At 42.9% G+C, this 24,369-nt stretch overlaps 1 protein-coding gene across 5 annotated transcripts; it reads left to right on the plus strand.

Moving 5' to 3' along the window:
* Nucleotides 1-1,710: 1,710 nt before the first annotated feature.
* Nucleotides 1,711-23,677, plus strand: LOC123114290 (putative disease resistance protein RGA1). Of its 5 annotated transcripts, none has more exons than XM_044535716.1 (12): nt 1,711-2,344; nt 2,431-2,594; nt 2,690-2,942; nt 3,098-3,326; nt 3,404-3,554; nt 3,674-3,922; nt 4,270-4,324; nt 12,026-12,107; nt 12,193-12,282; nt 19,497-19,625; nt 19,698-23,030; nt 23,316-23,677. In XM_044535716.1, the coding sequence occupies exons 2-12, from the start codon at nt 2,484-2,486 to the stop codon at nt 23,338-23,340; spliced, it is 4,707 nt and encodes a 1,568-aa protein (XP_044391651.1). In that variant the 5' UTR covers nt 1,711-2,344; nt 2,431-2,483; the 3' UTR covers nt 23,341-23,677. The 5 variants fall into 5 exon arrangements, with proteins under 5 accessions (XP_044391651.1, XP_044391648.1, XP_044391650.1 ...); XM_044535713.1 differs by having other exon boundaries at nt 1,714-1,984; nt 2,148-2,344; nt 19,497-23,030; XM_044535715.1 differs by having other exon boundaries at nt 1,714-1,984; nt 2,230-2,344; nt 19,497-23,030.
* Nucleotides 23,678-24,369: the final 692 nt, after the last annotated feature.

The raw sequence follows: 24,369 nt of genomic DNA on the forward strand, positions 1-24,369 counted from the left end.
GATGGAATCTTCTTTGGTTACGAGTACTAATAAAGCAGGACTTGTCGCTCGAGGATGGGGATGAGATCTACGTGACCAAATTTTCTGCAGTGACTTCCCACAAAAGATGTACTAATATACTAGTAGAGAATTAAGCCTCATTCGGTAACACAAACAGGCTACTCATTTGGTTTTATCATTTTACTATTCTGAGGAGGTATGTATGCCTCCGTGGTGTTCTAATCTACTCCCTCCGTTTCTAAATATTTGTCTTTTTAGAGATTTCAAATGGTTACCACATACGGATGTATATAGACATATTTTAAAGTGTAGATTCACTCATTTTGCTCTGTATGTAGTCATTTGTTGAAACCTCTAGAAAGACAAATATTTAGGAACGGAGGAAGTAGATCTCAATTAGAACATGTGTGTGTTGAGACGTCACGACCTACTCTATGCCACCAAGTTGCTTGAACTATAGCAATAATTCTCAAATCAGTATCTCCAAAACGTCGCCCGAACTCAAATTTGATCGGTTATTGTCCATTATTACGTGGCCACCAAGTTGGTGAGCTATCAAAATCAATTGTCGCTATTCGTTGGAGATATTTTTTTCCCATTTCACTGTGTACTGTAAAGGTACAGGGCTGGTTTTTCTTCCCCGGTTCAACCAGTACATGTTTTCAATGTAGTCTGATCACTCCCTTATGTTCCTTGTCTCTGGTCATACGTGCAGTGTAAGCATCCTCCAACGGCCAACCATAAGGGATTAATGTCCCATATGGACGGTGAGAACACAAGACTGCGGTGCCAGAAAGTATTGATTCCTCGCTCCTCTGATCAATACTCCCTCCGTCCGAGTGAAAATTGTACATATAATTTTTTTAGAACAAATTATAAAGTGGAGTAAAAAAATGCATTAGAAAGATACAAACCCTCATCTCTCTCCTTTTTAATTACTCAACCCCCAATAAGCTAAGTGCATGTAGAAATAAAGAAAAGCATGTGTAAAATGTTATTGGTGCTGATTACCGTGTGACGAGAGAAGCATTTTTTTTTCTATTTTAAGATGCATTAGGAAGATAAAAGTATACTTTTTCGTGGACAAATTTAAAATCAAACGTACATTCTTCACCGGATAGAGGGAGTAGCTGGTTTTCTTTAATCAATACTAGTTAGTTTTATGACAGCTGACAAGTTTAATCGGAACGATGTAACTTCAGGTCCCTCAGATTCTTGATGAGAGAGGTACTGGGTTGTTGAGGCTGGTTGTAACGGGAATATCATACACTAGTATCATATGCATATACTAATATTATGCATATGATACTAGTGTGTGATACTACATCCGTAATGCATATTATCGTAAGTTGGTATCATATAGGTCTATATTTATTGCCATGCATGACACAAAGTAGTACACCATTTAATATGATACGGTATCATGATATGATACTCAAGCCTCTCTTTCTTTATTTAATTCTACGTCACTTCATCAAAGTTGTTTAGTTGGCATGCATGATACTACCTATGATACTCTCATTACGACCAGCTTGAGTGGCAGATATGAACATCCTAGGCCACTTTGCGTGGAGATCATCAATATATTTCGCCTCCCCACGTTATTGGCACCCCAGTCCTACATTCTAGAACGCCAAGATGGCTGTAAATGCAAGCCAGTGGCAGTTCTAATTAGTTGATCGTCAGTTTGGTGTGTCTCCATTTTCCAATTGTTTGACGTGGACGTACCAACAAGAGCGAGGATGTCGACATCATATGCATCTCACTACTTGTTCCTCAATTTCTCGGCCTCCCATCCTTCTCTATAATTAGTCATGCATCTCTCTCATGATGGAAATGGCTACCTAGAATTGGTCCATCCTCATTAATCGGAAATATCAGCATATAATTTCTCTTCTTTTTGTGACCATAGTTCTTTCTCTTGCTCGCCCTCTTCTTCACACGCACATACTCTGCTTCCGCCTTCGGAAAGGGCCCTCTCCAGGTTAGCTAGGGTGTGAAGATTCCTCTGTTCCTCTATCCTTCTCGTCGATCTGTGTCTAATAAACCTGCTAGCTGCTTTCCATTTTGTTTTGTTTCTTCCATAGTTTTTCTTGATCTTGCTGGGTTCGTTGAAATCACGGAACTAACTAGTGCTCTTTTGGAAGTTATTGCTTTGCTCGTTGTACCAATATGGACTTTATATCTTCTTAATTACCTTGCTACTGCCCTTGCCACGAACAAATGAAGTTCTTACTTAGCTAGGTGTGCTACGCACCTCAGCAAGTAGGTCAATATGGGTTTGTCCATCCTGATATAGCAATAATACCAGAGCATCTGAGTTAGTGTTTGTAAAAATAACAAGGTATACCAACAATTTGTATTCTTTTTCTTTGTGAAGATTATGGATACAACCTTTCAGCTTATTTTCAACGATTACTGTGTTATTAGTTCGATAGGACATGGAGGCTCGTCCTAGCTGCCAGCAGGAGATATAGGACACCATGGCGAGTCCAATGACAAGGGAGTTTACACTAGACTTCTTACAACATATTACAAATAATTTTGCTGAGGACCGCATAATTGGCAAGGGTGGGTTCGCAGTAGTTTACAAGGTGCGATTTTAATTAATCTTTTATATTTTCTTAACTGATCTGCTACTGTGAACATCAAGTACCAATGTCCCATATGAACAAGAAATACTTAACAGGGAGTATTGGACAATGGGGAAGAGATTGCCCTGAAGAAGCTTACTCACATAGGGCCTGAAGACACGAAATTTGCAGACGAGTTCAATAATATTATTAGGGCCCATCATCAAAATATTGTACAGTATGTTGGCTACTGCTATCATCCAGGTAGATGGATTGAGCACAATGAACAATATATCTTTGTTCATGAGCCAACAAGAATTCTCTGCTTTGAATATTTGCACCGTGGAGACCTTGAGAGACACCTTTCTGGTATGACTGCGCTCTACTTGGTGAATCTTATTTTGCATGAAAAGAAAACATGTACCTAATTTACGACCTCTTCCTTTTCCAAAAAATAATAATTTATGACATCTTTCAATATCTTAATTGACTCCTTTGAATATGTTTCATGTTTATTTGAACAGACAAGCAGCCATGCGGACTTGATTGGCAGACATGTTACAATATAATTAAGGGAGTGTGTGCGGGTTTAAATTATCTTCATAGCGTACATATTTACCATCTAGACTTAAAACCAGAAAATATATTGCTGGACAACAATATGATGCCGAAAATAGGAGATTTTGGTATATCAAGAATCGTCCCTTCAACAAAAACTATTACCACCACAAAAGGAACATTGAGAGGGACAATGTGAGTTGGTACCTTATGAGAAGTAATCAACTCTAATATAACTTTGTTGGAAATTAACTGGATATGATACCATGCAGGGGATTCATGCCACCGGAATATATTGACAAACAGGAAATCTCATCAAAATATGACATGTTCAGTTTGGGCGCTATAATCATACAAATAATGGCAGGACGCCAGAACTACTGGAATTGTGGACGTGTTCCTTCTGAAACTTTCATTGAGCTTGTAAGAAAAAAAAATCTCCAACTCATGAATAATACTGGAATTTTTGTAAAATTATGTCTTGTCCTATTCTTGCTCGATAAGTGTGTGCCACATGTCAACATTTTGTTTCCACTCTGCAGGTACGTAAAATATGGCGAAAAAAGTTACATCCAACAATGTCATCACACACATGGCAAGAAGTTAACACATGCGTCAGAATAGGATTAAGATGTTTGCAGGATGACCGGCATAAAAGGCCTACAATAAGGGAGATCGTCGACGAGCTTAAGAGCATTGATATTAAAAACATATCACCTACTGATGAGATCATCGATGAACTTAATCAGAACGATAGGATTGCTACTGAAAAATTCTCACTTGCAGATGAGGCAAGATTAGTGCTATTTTCTACTCTATCTATTGAGGCTTCTTTTACGAAACAATAGAACTATATAGTGAAAATTATTCTTTCTTGCGTACTGAAGTAAAACACGGAAGTCTACTATCAAATATACCAAAAATATTTGTGCAAGTTTGCCACCTAATTATTTTGTAGTTAGAGTGCTAGTAGTTGTTCGGTGCAACAAGTTTGAAGTAATCACTGATCACTGAAATCTTGTTTACGTTCCTCCTAAAATATTTTCCAAGTATAGGATGGAGAATTCCAAACAGTATTGCTTTATGATACGCCTCTATGAACATGGACTCAACCCTCAATATTTTTTCTGGTTTGTAGGCTACCAACTTACAAATGAGGGTGGCATTGGCCTATAACCATTACAAGTACTCAGGTATGAATCTCCAATAAAGCAAGAATTTTTCTTGGGTCACCTGTGTAGGAAAGTTTCATAATTTCAATATGCATCAATGATGGTGAATCGGAATAGTCTCATCAATCATCACTACAACATGGTCAAGGTGTCATGGTGCTATTATGCGCTGAGCTAGAGAGCTGGTCGTGAAAAGAGTTGTTCTTTTCACCCAGCGACGAGTGAGTAACACACCTCCTGATCTTCATGATTAAATAAAATCATCATGTAATAACCCAGAAAATACATCACTGGCAGTGTCAAAAAATTTCTTACATTAAGTTAGAGAGGGATATATTGTTGCATTATATTCAGGAAGACTTATCACTTTCTAGTCATTCCAAGCAGTCTTCTTTTTGTCATCCCAAGCAGTCACTAGTATCGAATCGGCCATGACTGTGAGGAAACGCATGTGGCTGAATCCATATTCCTCGGGGACGTCATGTGTGATATGGAGAAATTTTCATACTCGGATCTTTTTCCGTCTCCTGATTCGTAAATAGAACACTCATACGTAGAGAGCTCAAAAACACCCAAGAAAACCTCCCAATCAAAATAAATAAATCAGGAGGGGTTATCGTCTCCTTCCCTCATCAGTTCTGGCTGCAAGGCCGACCAGGGCGCCTCCTCCTCCCAACGACATCCACATGGCACACCCGTGTAGCCGTGACGGTTGGTGGCATCAGTGTTTTCGCCCGTAACTGCCGAGCATCGCAAACCGCCGGGAGAGGGGGGGCGCCATAGGGCGTCTGGGCTCTACGCGATGGCCACCATTGGGCACCTCAGCAGCACATAGGCCCGCTCTAGCTGAAGTGGGGACGGGAACGATTGTGGCCGTTCTGTGATGGAGGAAGTCAGTCACCGTTGTGTAAAACCATGTGTGCACAGCCACGGAGATCCCAAGGTCGCCCGCCTCGACACTTCCTCATCCGTAGCATCGAAGGTCATCATCAGAAGACCGCAACGCCCGCGTGCTGTATTTGGCCTTTGAGTTAGATCTGACACCAGCTCCGGCAAGTGACAACAATTGAATCTTAACCCATATTTTACTTCCCTATTTGATAATTTGCCACCATCTAAGAATAAGCACCTGCCACTTGCCACTGAGACAGCTCTAGGGCAATTGGTCTAACCCCTAGCAAAGTGGGGCAAATGCTATAATCCTCGCATGTGACTACGTTTGATGCTGCCGACGACAACGCAACTATGATGAAGCATGGGCTGGCATCGGGTGAGAGTGGCCATGCATTGAACAGTATACTCACATTTACTAGCTAAATTGAAATGGCTTGATCCTCTCCTACAACTCTTCACTTAGGGAATTTTATCATGCTTGTACACGCAACACCAGTACACGAACATGCCTCTATTGGATAGTGTTATTCTTGTAGCATGACAACAATGCCTCTTGAACAGTCTTGCTCTGTAGCACGATGCCATCATCCCCTTGCCTCAACTTAAAGGTGACGTGTTTTATACATCCTTTCATTCAGTGCAAGTGCCAAAGTCAGTCCCTGTGCTGAAAAATACAAAACATACAACTATTTGTATGCATAAATAAACACATATACTCAATTGAAATACATCTACAAAGATTTATTTGTGTTGATGAAAGTTATTGGTGATGATGATGGTGCATCATGGTGGGTGCAGTTGAACGTTGTGCCGCATGCGGGGAAGAGACTGTGAAGTTTTCTTGTTTGAACCATACAAGTTCAAACAAGGGTTGAATTTCAATTATGCATAATCACAAATTTCTTCCCTTTGGGCTACAACTGCAAACCATAGATGACATTCTGGAGCAAAGGATAACAAGTTAGGATTGCCTTTACCGAAGGATTATTTACACATCCGAATGACTTTTTGGCGGTGTCATTGTTGTGGTACAATAGGGATACTACAAAAGAAAATCTTACCGTGTCACGATGGCGACGGGAAACCTAAGATCTCTAAACCCAACAATCCCCGCCAACCTCCTGAAAAAACATATGTATAAATTCTGAACATCTACATATAAACACATAATGTGTAACAACTCATAGTATCAACATGTGCATTGCTAACATCACACCAAACTAAAGAACAAATTAACGAAAAATAGGATAGCCACACACATTACTTAAAGTGGACTTTGTTTTGCCATTCAAAGTTTCAAAAAATAATAAAAACCATGCCACGCACACATCATTTTCGATGGTGTCGTAGGTCATATGGAAACATAGAGGAGGAGATTTCCATGCGATCTAAGATCCAACAAGATCGATGGCTAGCTGCAAAGGATGTGGAGTAAGACGGCAGGAGGTAAAAATGGCTAAGGGATGTAGATGCTAACTAAACTCCTTACATGCTTACAATAAACTGGTTAAACTGCCAAAGTCGGGCAGGTAGCTAGGCCCACTTTAGATGTAACATTACCAAAGACAAGAGGCCTACAACGATGGTTGTCTGCATATAATCGGCAAGCATCTACAACTTGGTGTGAAATAAGCCTACCATACACGGATGTTAACGAAGCCCGACTGTGATGATTTTCCATGCCCACTATGGCATATCACAGATGGCTTTCAAAAAAAACTGCCATGGCCATCCTAAAGCGCCAAGGCTATACATCGCATAGTGGGAGACCGAAAGACGACTCGCCTCTGGTGCTCCCGCTAGCAGGTCGGCCCAATAACGTGGGTAATGTAGTTTTCTGGGAGCGGTTTTTGTAAGCTTCTATGGAAACCGGTTTTAGAAGTTTATGCGTGGTTTTTCCTTCTGTGTGTTTTTTGTATCGGTTTTCTTTGTTTTGTAATTCATGATTTTGTTCTTCAATAGATGTCAACTTTCTTAATACAAGTTGAACATTTTTGTACAAATGTTGAACAATTTTTAGATACATGTTGTACATTTTTCAAATCCGTGTTGAACATTTATTTGATTACATGCTAAATATTTTTCAAATGCACATTGAAGAAAATAATATACAAGTTGAAATTTGTAAGATATAAATGTTGAATATTTTCCAAATACACATTGCACATTTTTCCTAATACATATTGAACATTTGTCTAATTCACATAAAACAGTTTCTAAATACTCAATGACCATTTTGAAACACATATTGTACACTAATCATAAATGTCAAGAACATCCTTTAAAAACATGTGCACTTTTTTAAAAGTATTATGAATATTTTTCAGTGTCATAAACGTTTTTTGAATTGTAAAAACCATTTTCCCCAAATTATTTGAACAAATTTTTACATTACATGATTTTTATGAAAAGCACAGAGCAAATTTTTTAAAACATGTGAACAATTTATTAATGTGATCAACATTTTTTTGAATGACATGAACATTGCTTACAAATTATGCGGACAAAATTTCGCATTGCATGAATTCTTTTTAATGAATGTTAAAATTTTAAAATTAAGTAAAGTATTTTTTAATATATATGTAGAATATTTTGAAACATATAAAATATATGAGAAAACAAACAAACAAAAACAACAGGAAACAAGCAACGAAGAAAACTACTGGCTCCCTATTGGGCGAGGCCACTACCGCCACCCCTAGAGGCGAAGCAAGCTCGCTAAAAGCGAAACATAGCAGCGCCCATTCTCTAGATCCATCTCTAACTTGGCTGTGAGAAACGGGTTTCGGATTTCGCCTCTAATAGGCCCGATTGCGAAAGTCGCATTTATAGTCGTGAGTTTGCCATCACGTTTGAAACACATATCCTATATACCTAACAAGTTCATTCCCATATCTTATTTATCTTGATCTGCAGCCTATACACCTCAGCACATATGTCCCACACATGTCACCTCTCATTTAAATGCACATGCAAGCCATCCACATCGTCAAGCGCATGCAATCAATCAACTTTTCACTTTCCACTATGCATGCTCTCCACATCATCACGCGCCCATGCAACCATTCAACTTTTGACTTTTCACTTTCAACCACGTGCAATCCGTCGACATCATCAAAGAACATAAAAGCCTTGACATCATTATTTTATATTTTATACTTTTTGACAATAAATAATTGAAGTTAAGTGTCACAAGATAATATAATATGCATCCACCCTCCATTACCTCTAGGTTAAATATTGTGTGGTACTATTCTCATATGTTCTAATTTTATTTTTGTTAAGTTCATTGCTAAAAATTTCCGCAGCAATGTGTGGAGCGTTATCTAGCTAGTATATATAGTTTCAAGCACAAACTCTCTAGAATATTTCAAATTAGCAGTTCCTAGAGATGCCTAAGAGCGTATGTACTCTAACATTTAGCCTCACTAACAAGCTCCACATGTTCGAAAAAAGTAGTATGATCCACGTCATCATGTCAATCCTAACCAGACCTAGCGCCATCTCTCTCTCTCTCTCTCTCTCTCTCTCTCTCTCTCTCTCTCTCTCTCTCTCTATCTCTGGATCTGCAATAGTTTTTTTTAGAAGGACCTAACCGGCGGTCTAATCGAAAAAGAAACAGAACCGAGGCCCTGTTTGGTTTTCTAAGACGGGCCGGTCTTTAAAAAAAAGAACCCAGCAAAATATCAAGAAAATCATGTGCAAACTAGAATCAATTTTTTGACCTTGAGCCACCGGACGTTTAAAGTCCCAATACCAACTAGGCTAGCTACAAATCTTCTCTTTTTAGATGGCTTGCTGATTCTTATGAAAGGTAATCGGCACAGTGCGGAAGTTCAGAAATCGGCTCTCGATTCATACTGTGCGACCTTGGGGCAATTGGTTAATATTGATAAATCCAACATCTTTTTTAGCGCTAACACGAAAGTGGAGATCAGATAACAAATGTGTACCTCACTGAATATAATGACTGAGGTCCTCGACGGTAGATATTTGGGCTTGCCAGCCAATGTGGGACTAGATAAAACCGATTGTTTTCAATACTTGATTGATCGTATTATCATGAAAATCAGTGGTTGGAAGTAAAATTTATTTTCTACCGGAGGGAAGGAGATCCTTCTCAAATCTGTTGTCTAAGCCATACCCACATATGCAATGTGGGTCTATAAAATTCATAAAAAAATTGTAAAGGATTTATTGACTTGATGACACACTTTTGGTGGGGAGACAAGGAGAAACAGAGAAGGATGCATTGGGTGGCTTGGTGGAAAATGTGTGTCACTAAGAACCAAGGAGGGATGAGTTTTCATGCTATTCATTGTTCCAATTTGGCAATGCTGGCCAAACAGGCTTGACGCCTTCTTGAGAATCCTGATTCCTTATGTGCCTCTATTCTAAGAGCTAGGGGCTATCTTAATGGCAATTTGCTGAATACTAAGTTAAAGAAAGGCTCCTCTTTTACCTGAGGCGGGCATGAATTCTCTGAAACATGATTTTATTTGGCGAGTGGAGAATGGCCAGAATATCAATATTTAGGAAGATGATTGGAACCCAAATATAATATCATAGTTAACCCTATTTGGAGTAGGATATGGGAATTGTCTTGCCCGGCAAAGGTTAAAATATTCGCCTGGCATACGCTACATGGTACTCTCCCATGCATGGTGTGTTACAGTTGCAAATAGACATGAAAATCTTACCCAGTTGTCTTTCTTGTTCGGCTGGTACAAAAGATACAAAGCACCTGCTATTTCTCTACAACAAAGTAAGGGGTTTTTGAAAAGGTTGGGAATGAATGATATTATTGATAAAGCCTGTGAAGTTGATTGTGATGGTTACATGGTGTTGGAGTATTTACTTCTTCGGTCAGAACAAGAATTATGTATTATTGGTCTTTAGAATGTGTGTGAAATGATTGTTATCTCAGCCTGGTATTTGTGGTGGGAAAGATGAAAATAGGTTGGAAAGGGAGTGTGTGCAAGTTGTCTATTTCAAGAATAGATTGGATCTATCCGACTGCACTTCATAAGAAAAGGGTGCATGCTAGCATCCCATTCGTAACCTACCAGTGAGATTTCTTGAGGGGGGTTGCGGACAACTCAGAATGTGCAGCAGGTCCCTATGGGGATACTAGCTCTAACGACCAACTTTGGTACTGCCTCCTCTCCAAAAGTTTCTATGAGGGGGGGGGGGGTCTTGCCCTCCAGTGGGCTTTGTTAAACTTAATGTTGATGCTTCTTTTGACCATGACCTGCTTAGGGGCACGACGGGGCAGTCCTAAGAGAGACAAATGTAGATTTATCGCAGGGGGAATGGGAAGATAGACAACTGCGCAGATGTCTTGCCAGTTGAAGCTTTGGCCCTCTCATTCGGTCTATCAATTGTGCAAAGGATGGGATGCAATCACCTTATTATTAACACGGACAATTTGGAGGTGACTGACATCAGGAAGGATGGAGGACAATTGGTGGGAGCAGCGGCCGCAATTTTGATAAGTGTTTTCATTTGCCATGTGATTTCATTATTATTAGGTTCGAACACTATAATAGAGAAGCTCCTAAAGTTGCTCATGAGCTCAACAGATTAGCTAGATTTTTTTGACTTCTAATTGGTTTGAGGAGCCCTTGAATGAAACTATAACAATCCTCATAAACGATGTATTGGTTATTTCTAATAAATAAAGATCTAGTTTAACTCGAAGAAACTAGGCTAGCTACAATTTATTTTTTGATTTAACTAGTAAATGCATATGTGCGATGCACGTTGATATTATGGAGAAAATTAGTTGCAAAATGATATTAGGTACGATATCAGTCAAGCGTTAATTACGTCGATAATGTAGACAGATTGAGTGCTCGTCACTGGAGGAATATAAGTGTTGGATTGACATGGTTTGATGGCCGAGATTTATTGCATCTGACCCTCTGGGCCTTTTTATATTTGTATAGATATTCGATTACAACCAATATTATGTCTATTTATTCTATCAGTGGTCAAGTTTTTAGAAAAATAACTTAAATATTTTAGCTATTGTCGCTATTGAACCAGTTAAACCGGCGGTCTAACCCGTAAAATCTAAACCAATAGTCTCACCGGTTCGATTGCCGTTCCGGCCTTTTAAACTATGATTCTGCCACCATTCCCCACGTTCTTCTGATTGGACCCTAGAGTTGATTATAGTACCATACAGTCGATCCATAGAAAAATTTCTTAGCTATGGGTTCTCCAGCCGCTAGACCCGAGCTGAAGATGTCTTAGCCCCTGGTCATGCCCTAAGGATGTGCTGTTCCTGAATATGAAGCAGCTAAAGTTTGCTTGCGGATCAGCGTTCCAGAAGGGGTAAATATTTCGGGTTAATAGAATGCAAGCCATGAATGTGTATGTTAAAGGAGGGTGATTGTACACAATTCGATGTGATGTAAATGCATGCATGCATCTACAAATCAAGGATATGTGCGGGTACAAAATTTTAGATCGGTAATTTGTGTTACAATACTAAAAAATCCTACCCAGAAACTTCAAAAACATTTTGTTTCTAAAATTTGAGTACTAGAAGTGCACCTCTGCTAAAATGAATTTCTCATTGAAATTCCGAAAGTGTGAAAATCTACATTTTCTTGTTTAGTATTTTGACAGTTTGAAATATTTGAAATGCTTTAAAGGCCAATTACTTTGTAATATTTATACTGGTTTAGTGCACATTATGCTGCAGAGATCAGTGGCTATTGTTTCAAATTATTACACCAGAGTGTTGCAATATCATAGAGCAATATTAATTTCTTGTAGACAAAGCTTTGTGATCTATTTTAAACTCTATTACCTCTTCAGCTTCGATCGGGGTGCATGATAGCAGCAGTCGGCTCAAATCCCCTGCCGACCTCATGAATTATGAACAAGAGCCTGTCATGAGGTTGGTATATTATATCTGGCCCCTTTTTCCTTTTTAATAAAATGTGCTTTTTACTCACTCTAGACTTGTCATTTGAGTGTTGTAGGGACCCGGAGCAGGAGTCCCCAGCTATTGGAGGGCTCGCGGATCTGACCCAGATGGATGGCAACTGTTGCTCGAATAACCCAAATCTCAGGTTTATACCCTAGTGAAAGATACGAGTATATGCCATTTGAGATTTCAAGAATATGAGCATTCTCATTTAGAAAGCGTGTAGAACTATACCAAGGATTGTTACATAAATAGTAGCACCGTATTATGTGTCTACCAGTCCACAGGTTACATATAGGCTTAGGTCATCTTGAACACTATCCCCTAAAACATAAACACTATCGTGTCCACACGATGGAGGAGTCGGTCATCCAGCCCTATACCTTAAATGACCGCCTCTATTAAATTAATAAATATATTAACAAACAATATATATAGTTGTTGCCTGCCGCCAAATCGAAATGCTAGCCAAACAACCTTCTGCCAAATGCTAATCAATAACTAAACAAACTTCCGCCAAATGCTAGCAACACCCAATTAAATTTCCGCCATTGGAACAACCTTCCGTCAAATTGGAACCCCCGCGAAAAAAAAGGGTGTGCGGATCTGGGGAAACCCCTGGCTGGTGCGGCGGCCACACTGAAGACGTCGTCTTTGGGGTGCGGTTTCCCTTGTTGGAAGCTTCGGTGGGCTTCTCCCCCCTTCCACCCCATGCAGTAGCTCAGGTGAAAGGCTCAGCTCCCCCGTTCGGGGCGACGACAACACTTTGGAAGTGTGATCCTTCCTGAAGGCCTCGCGCGGGGATTGCTCTAGTGGTGCTGAAGTTGGTGGTGATTTGATAGCGGAATGTGTTGGCCTGATCTCATCTTTGGCAGGCTGCTCGGGTTTAGGTGTAGAGGGTCCCAGCCGCTGGTGCGAGGGGATGCAGGTCCCTTCCTCGATGTCGGCGGTATGCCTTCGGCTTTGTCGACACCTATCCCTGACCGGTGCATGGGGCTGCATCCTTTTAGCCTCTTTGAGGTTTCAGCGTCTTCGTTCGACAACTCTCATCTGGTGTTCTACCTTGGTGCTGCCGACAATGGTGATTGGGCGGTTAGTATTCCGTTTCATGTAGGTCTGCTCCTGGTGTCTCTCCTTTGGCAGCTTGGGTACTTTGATTTGGGATCTAGGGTGAACCACTCTGCAGGCTGCCGGTGTGGCACCCGTTGAGCCTGGGTGAAATGGTAAGGGGCCTTTGTGGCGGCGGAGTTAGATCTTGTGTTGCCCCTATTTTCTTTGGTGACAGTCAGTAACACAAAACTATGCACGGTGGTGCCCTCCTCCCATAGCCTTAATAGGTTAGCTGGTTTTGACATAGTAACGTTCGATGGCATTGGTGTTGTGTGCTCGCGGCCGCAGTTCATTGCCTTCGAGTTGTTCTACTGAGCATAACCTATCTTTATTTCTGTTTTTTTCTCATTGTAAGTTGCAGTCCTGTAATCTGGTCGGCTGATGATGGCTTTGTTAATTGAAAGTCCGGTGCTTCTTGAGCCTTCGTTCTAAAAAAGAAAAGAGTATGGCTGGTGGGACCAATAGAGAGAGATAGAGGAGCGAGTTTGGAGGAAAATGTCACGGGATGGTACAAGAGATAGAAAATTATAGAGTAGGGAGACGATACGGGTTGGAAATGATTAACGGTGTGCTATTGGATGTTGGAGATGTTTTCGTAATGTTTTTCAATAAATTATGGGTTTTATTAATTAAGGATCTAGAGAATACAAACAGAATGAGCATATACTCGGCGTCTATTAGAATGCATACAATCAACAATAACAAGGGTTAATTAGATAAATGCCACTGTAGTTCTGGCAAATTCAGATAAATGCCAGTCCAGTTTCCCTCTTTGGAAAAATACTACTGGAACTTTGCATCACACTTATAGATGCTAATATGTAACATTTCAGACCAATATACCCCGGTCTTCCTCCTTGTGTTCTTCTTCATCCATCCATCATGTCTTCATCTCCTTTCCTGAAATCAACCATGGCGTAGACCAATCTCCCTCCCTCCCTCTCTCTCTGCTACTGCTACAGGTGTTGCCATGGCTGCCTTGCTGCCTGGGATTTGCTGGTGCACCAGGCAGCAGTACCCAACGCGGCCGCACCCCATAACTCATGCCCACCTGCACCCTTTCATGGCCTCCCGTGCTCTGCACTCATCATTTCGCCCTTGCTCGCCGACAACCAGAAGAGAGAGAGGGAGAGGGAGAGAAGGTGCAGGGAGGGAGGCTCACGGGGACGTACGGCGGCGCTTCATGCAGGTCAAGGCTGCCGGCGTAAGGCGCTGTCGCTGTCTTGTGGGGGCGCTGGAGGCCGTGGGCTGGGCCCTTCTGGAGGGCGGGGGGCATGGGTGCTGGAAGGCGTTGCTGGAGATGCGTGTGGAGCGGTTGGATCTCAATCTGTTTTGCGCTCTGCTTGATCTGCTTGTCCCATTGGAGCTGGCACCCGACGGGGACGTCGCCGCCATGTCCACGGGGATAGGAGGTGGCTGGGCCGTCGGGGTGCTGCTTCAGTGGGGCTCCGACATCATGGGGGCGCTGCCATGGCCTTGGAGGTCATCCGCAATGGCATTGAGCTGCATCTGCTGCTTTTGGAAAGAGATGGGAGATGTCTACTGCTTCGGGTGAGAGGGAGAGGAGGGTAAGTCGGTTGTTTCATTGCTGTTGAGAGAAAGAGGATGGTTAATTTAAGGAAACATGAGGAGATGAGGTTAGAGCATCTTCAGCCGTTGGCCCCCAGGTGGCTCGAAAAATCGCCGCATGGGGCGAACTGGCGCTAAAATCGGCCTGGGGTGATCGGGTTCCCAGCCGACGCCCCCAGGGTCGGCCCAAGGCGGCTGTTTTTAAATTTTTTGAACATTTATTTATCTAAAATTCGGTGAACGGGACAAATATTCGACGAAACAGTACATTATCTCGGCGAACTAAAATAGTTTTTTTACATAGATAAAATACTAAAAAAAACAAATAGGCCACGAATACAGGCAGAATAACGCGTTGAGAGAGGCGAGGTCGCCGTCGTCGCCGCCGTCGTCGTTGTCCTTCTCCTCCTTCATGTAGACGCCACTGCTGGACCCCTGCCCGGGGTCGCCCCGGCGGACCAATGGCGGCGGCGTGTCATCGTCGCTGTCGTTGTCGAGCACGACAACGCCTCCCTCATCGCGGCCACGGCGCCGAGTGGCAGACAGCTCAAAGGCGCTGCGTTGGTGCTCCAGCTCCGTCCGCGCCCAGTCTTCGCGCCCCCAGTTCAAGCCCGCCGCATCGTAGAGCCCTGGCTCCGCCTTCACGTCGGTGAGCCCTGGCTCCATCTTCACGGTGGCGATCTCCGGCTCCGTCTTCGGCTTGACGAAGCGGGGAGGAGCTGAGGAGGAGGCGCGCCCGCCCTCTTTGATGACAATGCCGGCGCTGCGGGTGCACCGGCCGAGCGGCGTCTCGGCGGTCTCCGCGGGCTTGGCGTTGACGTTGAACAACGCCGACGAGCCGGAGGAGTGGGAGGAGTCGGACCGGCGCGACATCCATTGGCCGCCGCTCCGGCGGGGGACCGGGGCGGCAGGGTACGTCAATGGCGGGTTGTTGCCGCCCTCGAGGTGCTCGAGGATGGCGTGGAGTGTGCGGCCGGGGGTGCCCCACCACAGGCGGCGTCCCTCTTTGTTCTTGGACCCCCGCACCACCGGCGCTTCGTTGGTGGAGGCCAGCCGCTGCGCCTGCCGGTGCTGTACGCCGCCCAAGCCTTGTGGTTGCAGGCGGCGTACTGCAGGAGGGCCCACTGCTCCTCCGTCAGCGACGCTCGCATGAGGGAGACCTCGTCAGCGAAGTAGTCGGCGCGCACGGTGACGTCTGGCAGCGGGGGAATGGGGACGCCATCGGCGCTAAGCTTCCACCACCCCGACGCGCGCATGTCCGGCGGCGCCGGCTTGTTGACTTCGAATAACAGGTAGGCCTCCCACTCGTGCAATGAGCGGCGGCCGAAGCCATTCGCCGCCGCCCCATCGCCGGGGAACCTCTCGCCCATCGTCGCGGTTGGGAAAGAAGAGAGGGGAGGAACATCGCCGGTGTCGGGGCATGGGAAGAGAGCTCGGTGGCGTGGAGAGAGCTCGGTGGCTGTGGGCGGGGTGCGGCCTGAAGCGAGGGGGAGGCGTTGCTTATATAGCGGCTGGGGGTGGACGCCATGTCTACGCATGGCGGGAGGTGGTGCGTCGCCGCGGCCGCACCGCCCGCTCCTCCTGTGAGGAATCAATGGAAGGCTGACCGGCGAGCAGCCTTGGCATTGATTCCCCACGGGAAACTGAGGCGATGAGGATGACGAGGTGCGTGGGTCGCTGACTCAGCGGGCCCACCGCTCTTTCATGCCAAAATCGATTGCCCTGGCAACCCCCAATGCGCCGGGTTCGGTCTGGGTCTGTCAACGCCAATTTCGGCCCAGACCGGCGAAAAACATGTTCCTGAGGGCGTGACTGGGCCGATTTTTGAGCGCCGGTGCTTAAAAATGCCTGGGGTCCTGTTCGGGCACGGCTGGAGATACTCTTAGGTGAGTGGAGGAGGAAGAACACAAGGAGGAAGACGGGGGTATTTTGGTTTGAAATGTTACCTACTGGCATAAGTGTGATGGAAAGTTCCTGTGGTATTTTTCCAAAGAAGGAAATTGAGTGGCATTTCTCTGAATCGCCAGAACTGCAATGCAATTTATCTAATTAACCTCAATAACAAACATACAAGAATGTTCCAAAAAAACATACAAGAATCATTCCAACAAAGAGCACCAACCATATGTCATACAAGAACGAAGCTGAAGCACCAACCAAATCTTGACACCACAAGAACAACCAAAAAAGTTCTCCGGCGGAAAATCCTCCTGGAAGGAAAGGATGCTCAAGCTGTTATCGTCGGATCCAAACACCGAAAGTCAGATCCCGGGTTTTCACCCTGAAGATCAAGTCTGAACAAATCCGAGCAATGACTTCAACAAGGTAATTGTGCAAAAGCAATATCATTACCAGGTATAACCAACTAGGGTTAAACCTAGAGTTTTCGCCCTGTCGAGGTCGGATACTCGAGAAGCACCACCAAATCAAAGTCATCATGCTATGTTGGCACCACTTTCCATCATTCGAGAAGCTACATGTGTAGCACGATCTTGACGGGAGATGCCACATGCATGAAGATCATGGCCACACAAGAAGGAATCAAGTCACGGGTCGGAACAATGAAGATTGAAGAGGGAGGAAGGTCACCGGCATCGTCAAAATTCCAATTCGGGACACTCTGGCAGTCCCACACCATTCTCATGCTTCACCTTTATTTCTTTTGGCAGCAAAATAGTTCGGCAAACGTATTCATCGTTGTCGCCAGATCTGTAGGTCCAAGACCCTCTAACATGTTGCGACAACCTCCTAGTAGCGCAGAACCGCGACACCATCCATGTGTGTGAGCAGAGGACCACCTCGTCAAGACGTAGAAGGCCTCCATTATCGCCTGCATACTACAGTTGTGATCGCAGCCACCGACGCCTCACCACAAGAGATCCCCACCTCGGCTGGAAACACCACCTCCACCGCTCCACACCCATACTCCATGCCTCAATTGATTGCCCATTTATCGCATGCCCCGCCGAAGGCAACTAGAGCATAGACCTCCATGTTTTCGCCTTCGACCAATTCTACGGCTTAGCCCACCCACTGTTCTCTAACAAGTCATGGGAAGGGAGGACAAGGTATAGGAGGCAGAGGCTATGGGGAAGAGAGGGTGCGACGGTTGTAGGAATGGAGGTGGTTGTTATTAGCTTGTTTCGTTCACAATTGTGGTGGTAAGATCCGAAAAATGTATGAGTCAATGTCAAATGAGGTAGACTACTAAGAAAATGTGGCATTCGACAAGTATGACAATGAAACAAACATTTACCATAGACAGTTAACACACTTGTGGTAAAAGTATGGCAAGGTTTTGCTAGGAACCAAACACGCCTGAGTCAAGATGGCAACGAGGACGAAACCCACCGGTTTTACTTGCCCAAACCCACCCCCACGAGAAAATTGCAAGTCCGTCCTCGTCCCCATCAACGAGCGCGGGGGTAACTTTTTGCCCGTCCCCTAAACCCGTCCGGTTTTTTAAAAACCACGGGGAACCCATCCACACGAGCAGTCAATGAAAATAGCAACATTTGAAAGAAAAACAGGAGCATATTACAGCAGCAGACCACGGCTAGGGGATCTAGGTTTAGGTTTAGGTGTGGTTCTATGTGGGAGAGAGAGGGCTGAAGAGCGAAGACACTGCATCGACCGAGGGAGGGCTTTATTTGTACTCTACGGCCTCGACGCTGGGGGCTCGTGTGCTGTGACTTTGGGCCACTTGAGTTAAGATGAATCAGTGCATGCTAAAAAACGTATTTTGACGGGTATTGTCGGGTTTGGGTGCGGGTAGTACGCAAACGGGTTTAAACCCGCAAAATATGCTGGGTTTTATAATGTACCCACCAACAGCCCCGTGGGGATAGAAACTCGTCCATCCCCATCCCTAATAGGGTAAAAATCCGCGGGGACGTGGGTTTCGGGGCCTCATTGCCATCTTGACGCGTGAGGTATGTTAGTGCTCAGACGCTTCATTTGTGAGGTAGTTTGCTTCTCAACCTTTAATTCTCTCAAGATGTAATTATGCTAACTCAACATGCCATCATCCATGGGAAACGTCCCACCTTAACATGAATCATGCATGTAACTTATATTTAATTAATATTCTACAAGTATAAAATTATCAAATATAATAAATTACATTTGTTTCAGTTTCAGTTCATATATTATTGCACAAATACTAATGTTGCATATAATCAAATCTCATTGAAATAATTACAAGTAATTTCCATAGCAATGTGCAGGGTGTCATCTCTATTTTTAGTACGTTTGTTCCATGAGAACACGCGTCTAATTCATATGATTAGCTGGGTAATAAACATCAGCCAGTTATAAGAACATAATGATTCTTCTCTGTTGAATGCTTGCATAATATTGTTATTATAATCATTATTTAGTAAGGATGCAGTGTTGTTACTTTACTTTCCTTTTACAAATGCAAACTTTATTACTAAGTTCATATATTAATTATCAATGACATGTTTAGAAGTCACTTTCACAAATCATTATTATTTCCTAAATTAGCAATAACTATATATGAAAACTAGGGTTCAAGGGGTAGCTGCACAATCATACTTTATTATAGAAAAGAGATGTGAATTATATAACAGAATCACATCAGTTTATCATATTTATACCTTTAGCAGCACCTATTTCCATGAAATATGTTTGTTCATGGTGTCCTATAATTTTCAACAGGGAGAAAGTGTGTGTTCATACGCATCGTGTCACCATGGATACTAATGGGCTCACTAGTGGAACCGATAAGTGTGTCAATCTTTTTCAATGGGCTAGATCTGCTATTACTTCTGACACTAAGGAGCAAAGGTTTCAAAATAATCTATTTGACTTGCAAAGAGACTTGCAATGCCTTTGTGACACTCTTCCTGCTATGTATAGCCTAATTAATCGAGCAGAGTGGAGAAGCCACAACGATGATGTGGTCGGGCAGCTTCCAAAACTCAAGGATGCGGTCTATGATGTTGAAGACCTTCTTGATGAGATCACATGGTACAACCATAAGGTCATAATGGAGCGCAATGAAAGCCAATTATCTTTTACAGACTTCTATAATAGCTTCAAAGAAGTCAATGTCGTCCGTGAAAGGCTAAAAACTAATTCCAAACTCCTAGAGAAAATGGGGTTGGTTGAAGTGACACTCCGGTTTGACAAAACAACTAGGCCAGAGACTAGCTCTTTCCCCAATGAAACAGAAATATTTGGTCGTGACATGGTGCTAGAGCAGATTATGAGATTGCTTGGCGTGCCTACACGTAGTAGCAAATGTTCGAAACGCAAGAGGGAAATTAATGCAGATGAAGCATCAACAAGCATATTAGCGAGTGGCCAAGTTAATGAATCAAGATTACGAGATCTTCCCGTTTTGCCCATAGTTGGAATTGGGGGTGTTGGAAAGACCACTTTGGCCCAACATATCAGTAGTCATCAAAAAGTGAAGTCTCACTTCGACACAATAATTTGGATTTGTGTCTCCGATGATTTCGATGAGAAGAGATTAACTAAAGAGGCTATAGAATCTTGTCCTGGTAATGAGGCAAGAACAAGCAATTTGAATTCTCTTCAGCATGCTCTTTCTAACCTACTGGACAACAGAAAGTTCTTGATTGTCCTCGATGATTTGTGGGATGATGCTCTGAAGGAAAATGGTCAGTGTTGGAGGAGGTTTTGTGAACCTTTGAAAAATGCACTACAAGGAAGTATGATGTTAGTCACCACCAGATCTCCAAAAGTTTCTGATTTAGTGCACACTATGGAGCCAATTATATTAGAAGGTTTAAAGGATGATGTATTTTGGAAGTTCTTCAAAGTATGTGTGTTTGGATCTGAGAGTTCTAATGATTTTCCAGATTTAGAGCTCATTGGTAGAACGATACTTCCTAAGTTGAAGGGCTCTCCTTTAGCTGCTAAAACTCTTGGACGCATGTTACGGGATGACCTTCGCACATCACATTGGAATAATATACTAGAAAGTGAACTGTGGGAGTTGGACCAAGAGACGACTGAAATTGTGCCAGCTCTTCGGTTGAGCTACATGTATTTACCATTCCACTTGAAGAGATGCTTTTCATTCTGCGCTGTGTACCCCAAAGATAAGGTGTTCGAAAAGGAGAGCTTAGCAGAAATTTGGGTGGCAGAAGGCTTTGTGAAGCATCAAGGTGTTATTCCAGTTCAAGATATTGGATGCCAATACTTTAATGACCTATTAAATCGGTCCTTCTTTCAAGAAGTTCAAGGCAAATACTTAATCCATGACTTATTGCATGATATGGCACAAAAAGTTTCAGAGGATGACTGTTTTATCGTGAAAAACAATGATGACTTCAAAAGAATTCCTCAGAATGTTCGCCATTTGTCAGTACTCTCTAGCACAAACATCAAGAATTCAAACTTATTGAGCCTACGTCACTGCAGAAAGCTCCGTACCCTTCTTTGCAACAAATCTTTAGCAAATAAAAAAACTCCAGCTAGTTTGATGGATACTTGGTGCAGCGAGCTTCTGCATATGCGCGTGATTGTTTGTGCCTCTGTGAATGAGTTACCAGATAGCGTTGGCAAATTGAAACATCTTCGGTACATTGAGGTAGCCAGAGCTTGTTCTGTCACCAATCTTCCTGCAACGATCTGTAGGCTCCACAATTTACAGGTCATATGTGTCAATAAATGCAGGCTAGAAAGCTTGCCTAGTGACTTTGGTATGTTGGTCAACCTATGGAGATTTGAATCGCAGGGATTTAAATATGGCCCAAATATTAGAAGATCCCGAAAAGAAGAATCTTTTTACGGAGTAAATCTTGATGCAGCCAGTGCTGAGCAGGGACCAGGATATAGGTTCATAAAGAATATAAAGCAACTTCGTGGACATTTGGAAATAAGTAATGTTGGCAAGCTAAGCAAGTACCATTCAGCAGAAGCCCAACTAAAGAACAAGGAATATCTTGACAAGCTGACGCTGCTGTGGGGGGATCAATCGCTGGGTGACAGAAATGACATAGAAGTCCTTCCGGATCTACAACCTCCTGCCAGTCTCAAGTCTTTAGTCCTTGAAGATTACCGAGGTGTTTCTCTTCCAACCTGGTTTCAGCCAGAAAGCCTGCCAGGCTTAACATCCGTTTCATTTGTTAGTTGTCATGGACTCGAGACGATACCTACAGTTGACATCAATAATGGCAGCATTGGTTTCTCGTCCTTGACAGATCTAATCATTAATGGGTGTCCCTGTTTATCAAGTCTCGAACAACTTCTAGATCCAACTTATCTACCAGTCATAAAGAGAATTGCAATAATGAAGTGCCTGAACCTAATATCGCTACCCACTGAAAGATTAGGGGAATTTAGTTCCCTTGAAATATTCAAGGTGGTGGAATGTGGAAAAATAAACTCCCAAAGTTTGGTTGCGCCCTCTCTCAAGAAGCTCGTGCTAGGCAACAAGGAGGCATCGTCTAATAATGATTGCGGGAATCTCACAGACAATATCCAGTGCTGCTCCCTCACCTACTTTTTCTTGTCATCCAGCCGTCTCAGGTCCATCCAACTACAGATGTGGAATCTTCCAGCTCTACAGGAATTGTGCATTTCAAATTGTCGATCTGTTACATCTATTGGGCTATATGGACAGGTCTCCACTGGGGGAAATGGCAGCGCTAGGGTATTATCATCCCTTACTTCCCTAAGCATCAACGACTGTGATGAACTATCAACCATTGATGATCTCCTAGAAAAGGAATATCTACCTGCCATTGAGATAATTTCTTTTTCTTGTTGTAAGAAATTGTTCATATGGCCTAAAACGTTTGGAGTTTTTTCCTTTCTGAAGAAGTTGAAATTTTATGACTGCCATAGAATCAAGTGGGAGGGATTGGAGTTACCATCGTCCCTCCAAAATCTTTGGATATGTTCATGTCAGGATATGCGTATGTCTTCATTTATTCCCAGCTGTCCAGAAGGCCTTCAGTCCCTTGTTTCACTAAAATTGTTGTCCTGTCGACATATGAGATCCATCCCAGGCCACCTTTGGAGCAAAACTCTCTCATCAGTCCAGAAATTGGTGATTTATAATTGTTCAGACCTTGAGTCCATTGGTGGAGCAGATGACATTTCAAAAATACCAAATGTGCGGATTGAGGACTGTCGCAAGTTGAAGGGAATAGAGCAGCCTGTGAAAAGAGGCAACTTTCTGATAGCCAAGAAGCAACAACAGCCTGTGAAAACCAGGTACGTGTGTTTAAACCAAGTCTTCTGCCGAGTGCATTCTCATAATTTGTTGCAGCTTCTTCTGTACGATTAAACACGCCAAAATGTGGGGTATATACGTTAGTACCTAAGTTTCCACAAAAACTGTCAGTCTCTGAATGTCCTGCACCTACAGCAGTAGTTCCAAATAATTCGAAGGACTAAAAGAACATGGAAATTGAGAGGAAAAAATATTATCGTTGCAGCGTGTAGTCTCACTTATATCTTTTTCTATTACTTTCTGATAATTGTTTATTTCTCATGTAGCTCGAAGTCCGTCTGGTGTCCATGAGTGATTGATGAAGGGGATGGTGCTACTGTGGCTAATACCTCTGAGCCGTTGTAATCTTCTTTTGATTGTTGCTTTAATTTGTGATGTACTGCTTTTTGTAAAGACTTGATTGGGAGGGTGGATTGATTAATGCGCCAGGTTTTTTGTCCCATAGGTTATACTCGAGCAGAGTATAACTAGTGGGTTTTCCTGGCGGATGTCGAATTCGCGAACCTTTTCTGTGTTTCTGGGTATTGTTGCCGAGTATAACCAGTGCTCTGTTGATTCTGTTAAGAATTTAATTAGAAAGTGCATGATATACTGTCGCTTACTAGGCCAGAAGTGCTTTTTTATGATTGATCTCTTGTTAAGTGTACCCGTTTTAGTTCTCATAAATAAGTTGCTGATGTCAGTTTAGGTTCTGAATAACTGGTGACCACTAATGCTAGAAGTTATTAGTAGATCATGAATCCTTCATTTTGTGTTGGGTTCACCAGAAAACTGCTATTTATCACGAATCCTGCTAGTTCTGGATAATTTGGTGACTAAAAATAAATCCCCGACTTAGATATAAATGGATCACCTATGTTTTTAAGTAGTAAGAATGGAATCGAATCCTTCACAAGCCACATTTATCTCTGTTCCGTTGACCTGAAAAACTCACACAAAGTAGAAAAAAAATTATACCAAAAAAACTCTTCAGAGTTTCACCATATCTTTGCAGACTCTCAAGCAAGCATGCTTATTCATCTCAACTTCATATATATCTGCATCATTCACCTACCTTAACACCTCATCTTCTGAAAACATCTGAAAGAAAGGCATGATTTGGACATTTAAATGAGTGACAGCAAGTTTCCAAGAAATGGACATCAACATCATGCAACTGGTGATACATTCACAAAATAGTACGTGCAGTTTACCTCACAAGGACCGTAAACTTCTTCAGGCCACCATATTATTTTCAGCACTGTTGTAATTTTCAGTAAGCTCCAATCCTCACAGTTGATGCCACACACATCCATAATGACATCACCTGCATCGTGCAGG

Source organism: Triticum aestivum, chromosome 5B (genome assembly GCF_018294505.1).
Source record: "Triticum aestivum cultivar Chinese Spring chromosome 5B, IWGSC CS RefSeq v2.1, whole genome shotgun sequence".
NCBI lineage: Eukaryota > Viridiplantae > Streptophyta > Magnoliopsida > Poales > Poaceae > Triticum > Triticum aestivum.

Excerpts from the sequence above, each read along its gene's own strand:
- LOC123114290 (XM_044535712.1), top strand. The coding sequence starts at position 2,484 with ATGGCGAGTCCAATGACAAGGGAGTTTACACTAGACTTCTTACAACAT. Across the intron at positions 3,555-3,673 it reads CTGAAACTTTCATTGAGCTT|GTACGTAAAATATGGCGAAA; the intron begins GTAAGAAAAAAA and ends TCCACTCTGCAG. Across the intron at positions 4,325-12,025 it reads TAACCATTACAAGTACTCAG|CTTCGATCGGGGTGCATGAT; the intron begins GTATGAATCTCC and ends TTACCTCTTCAG.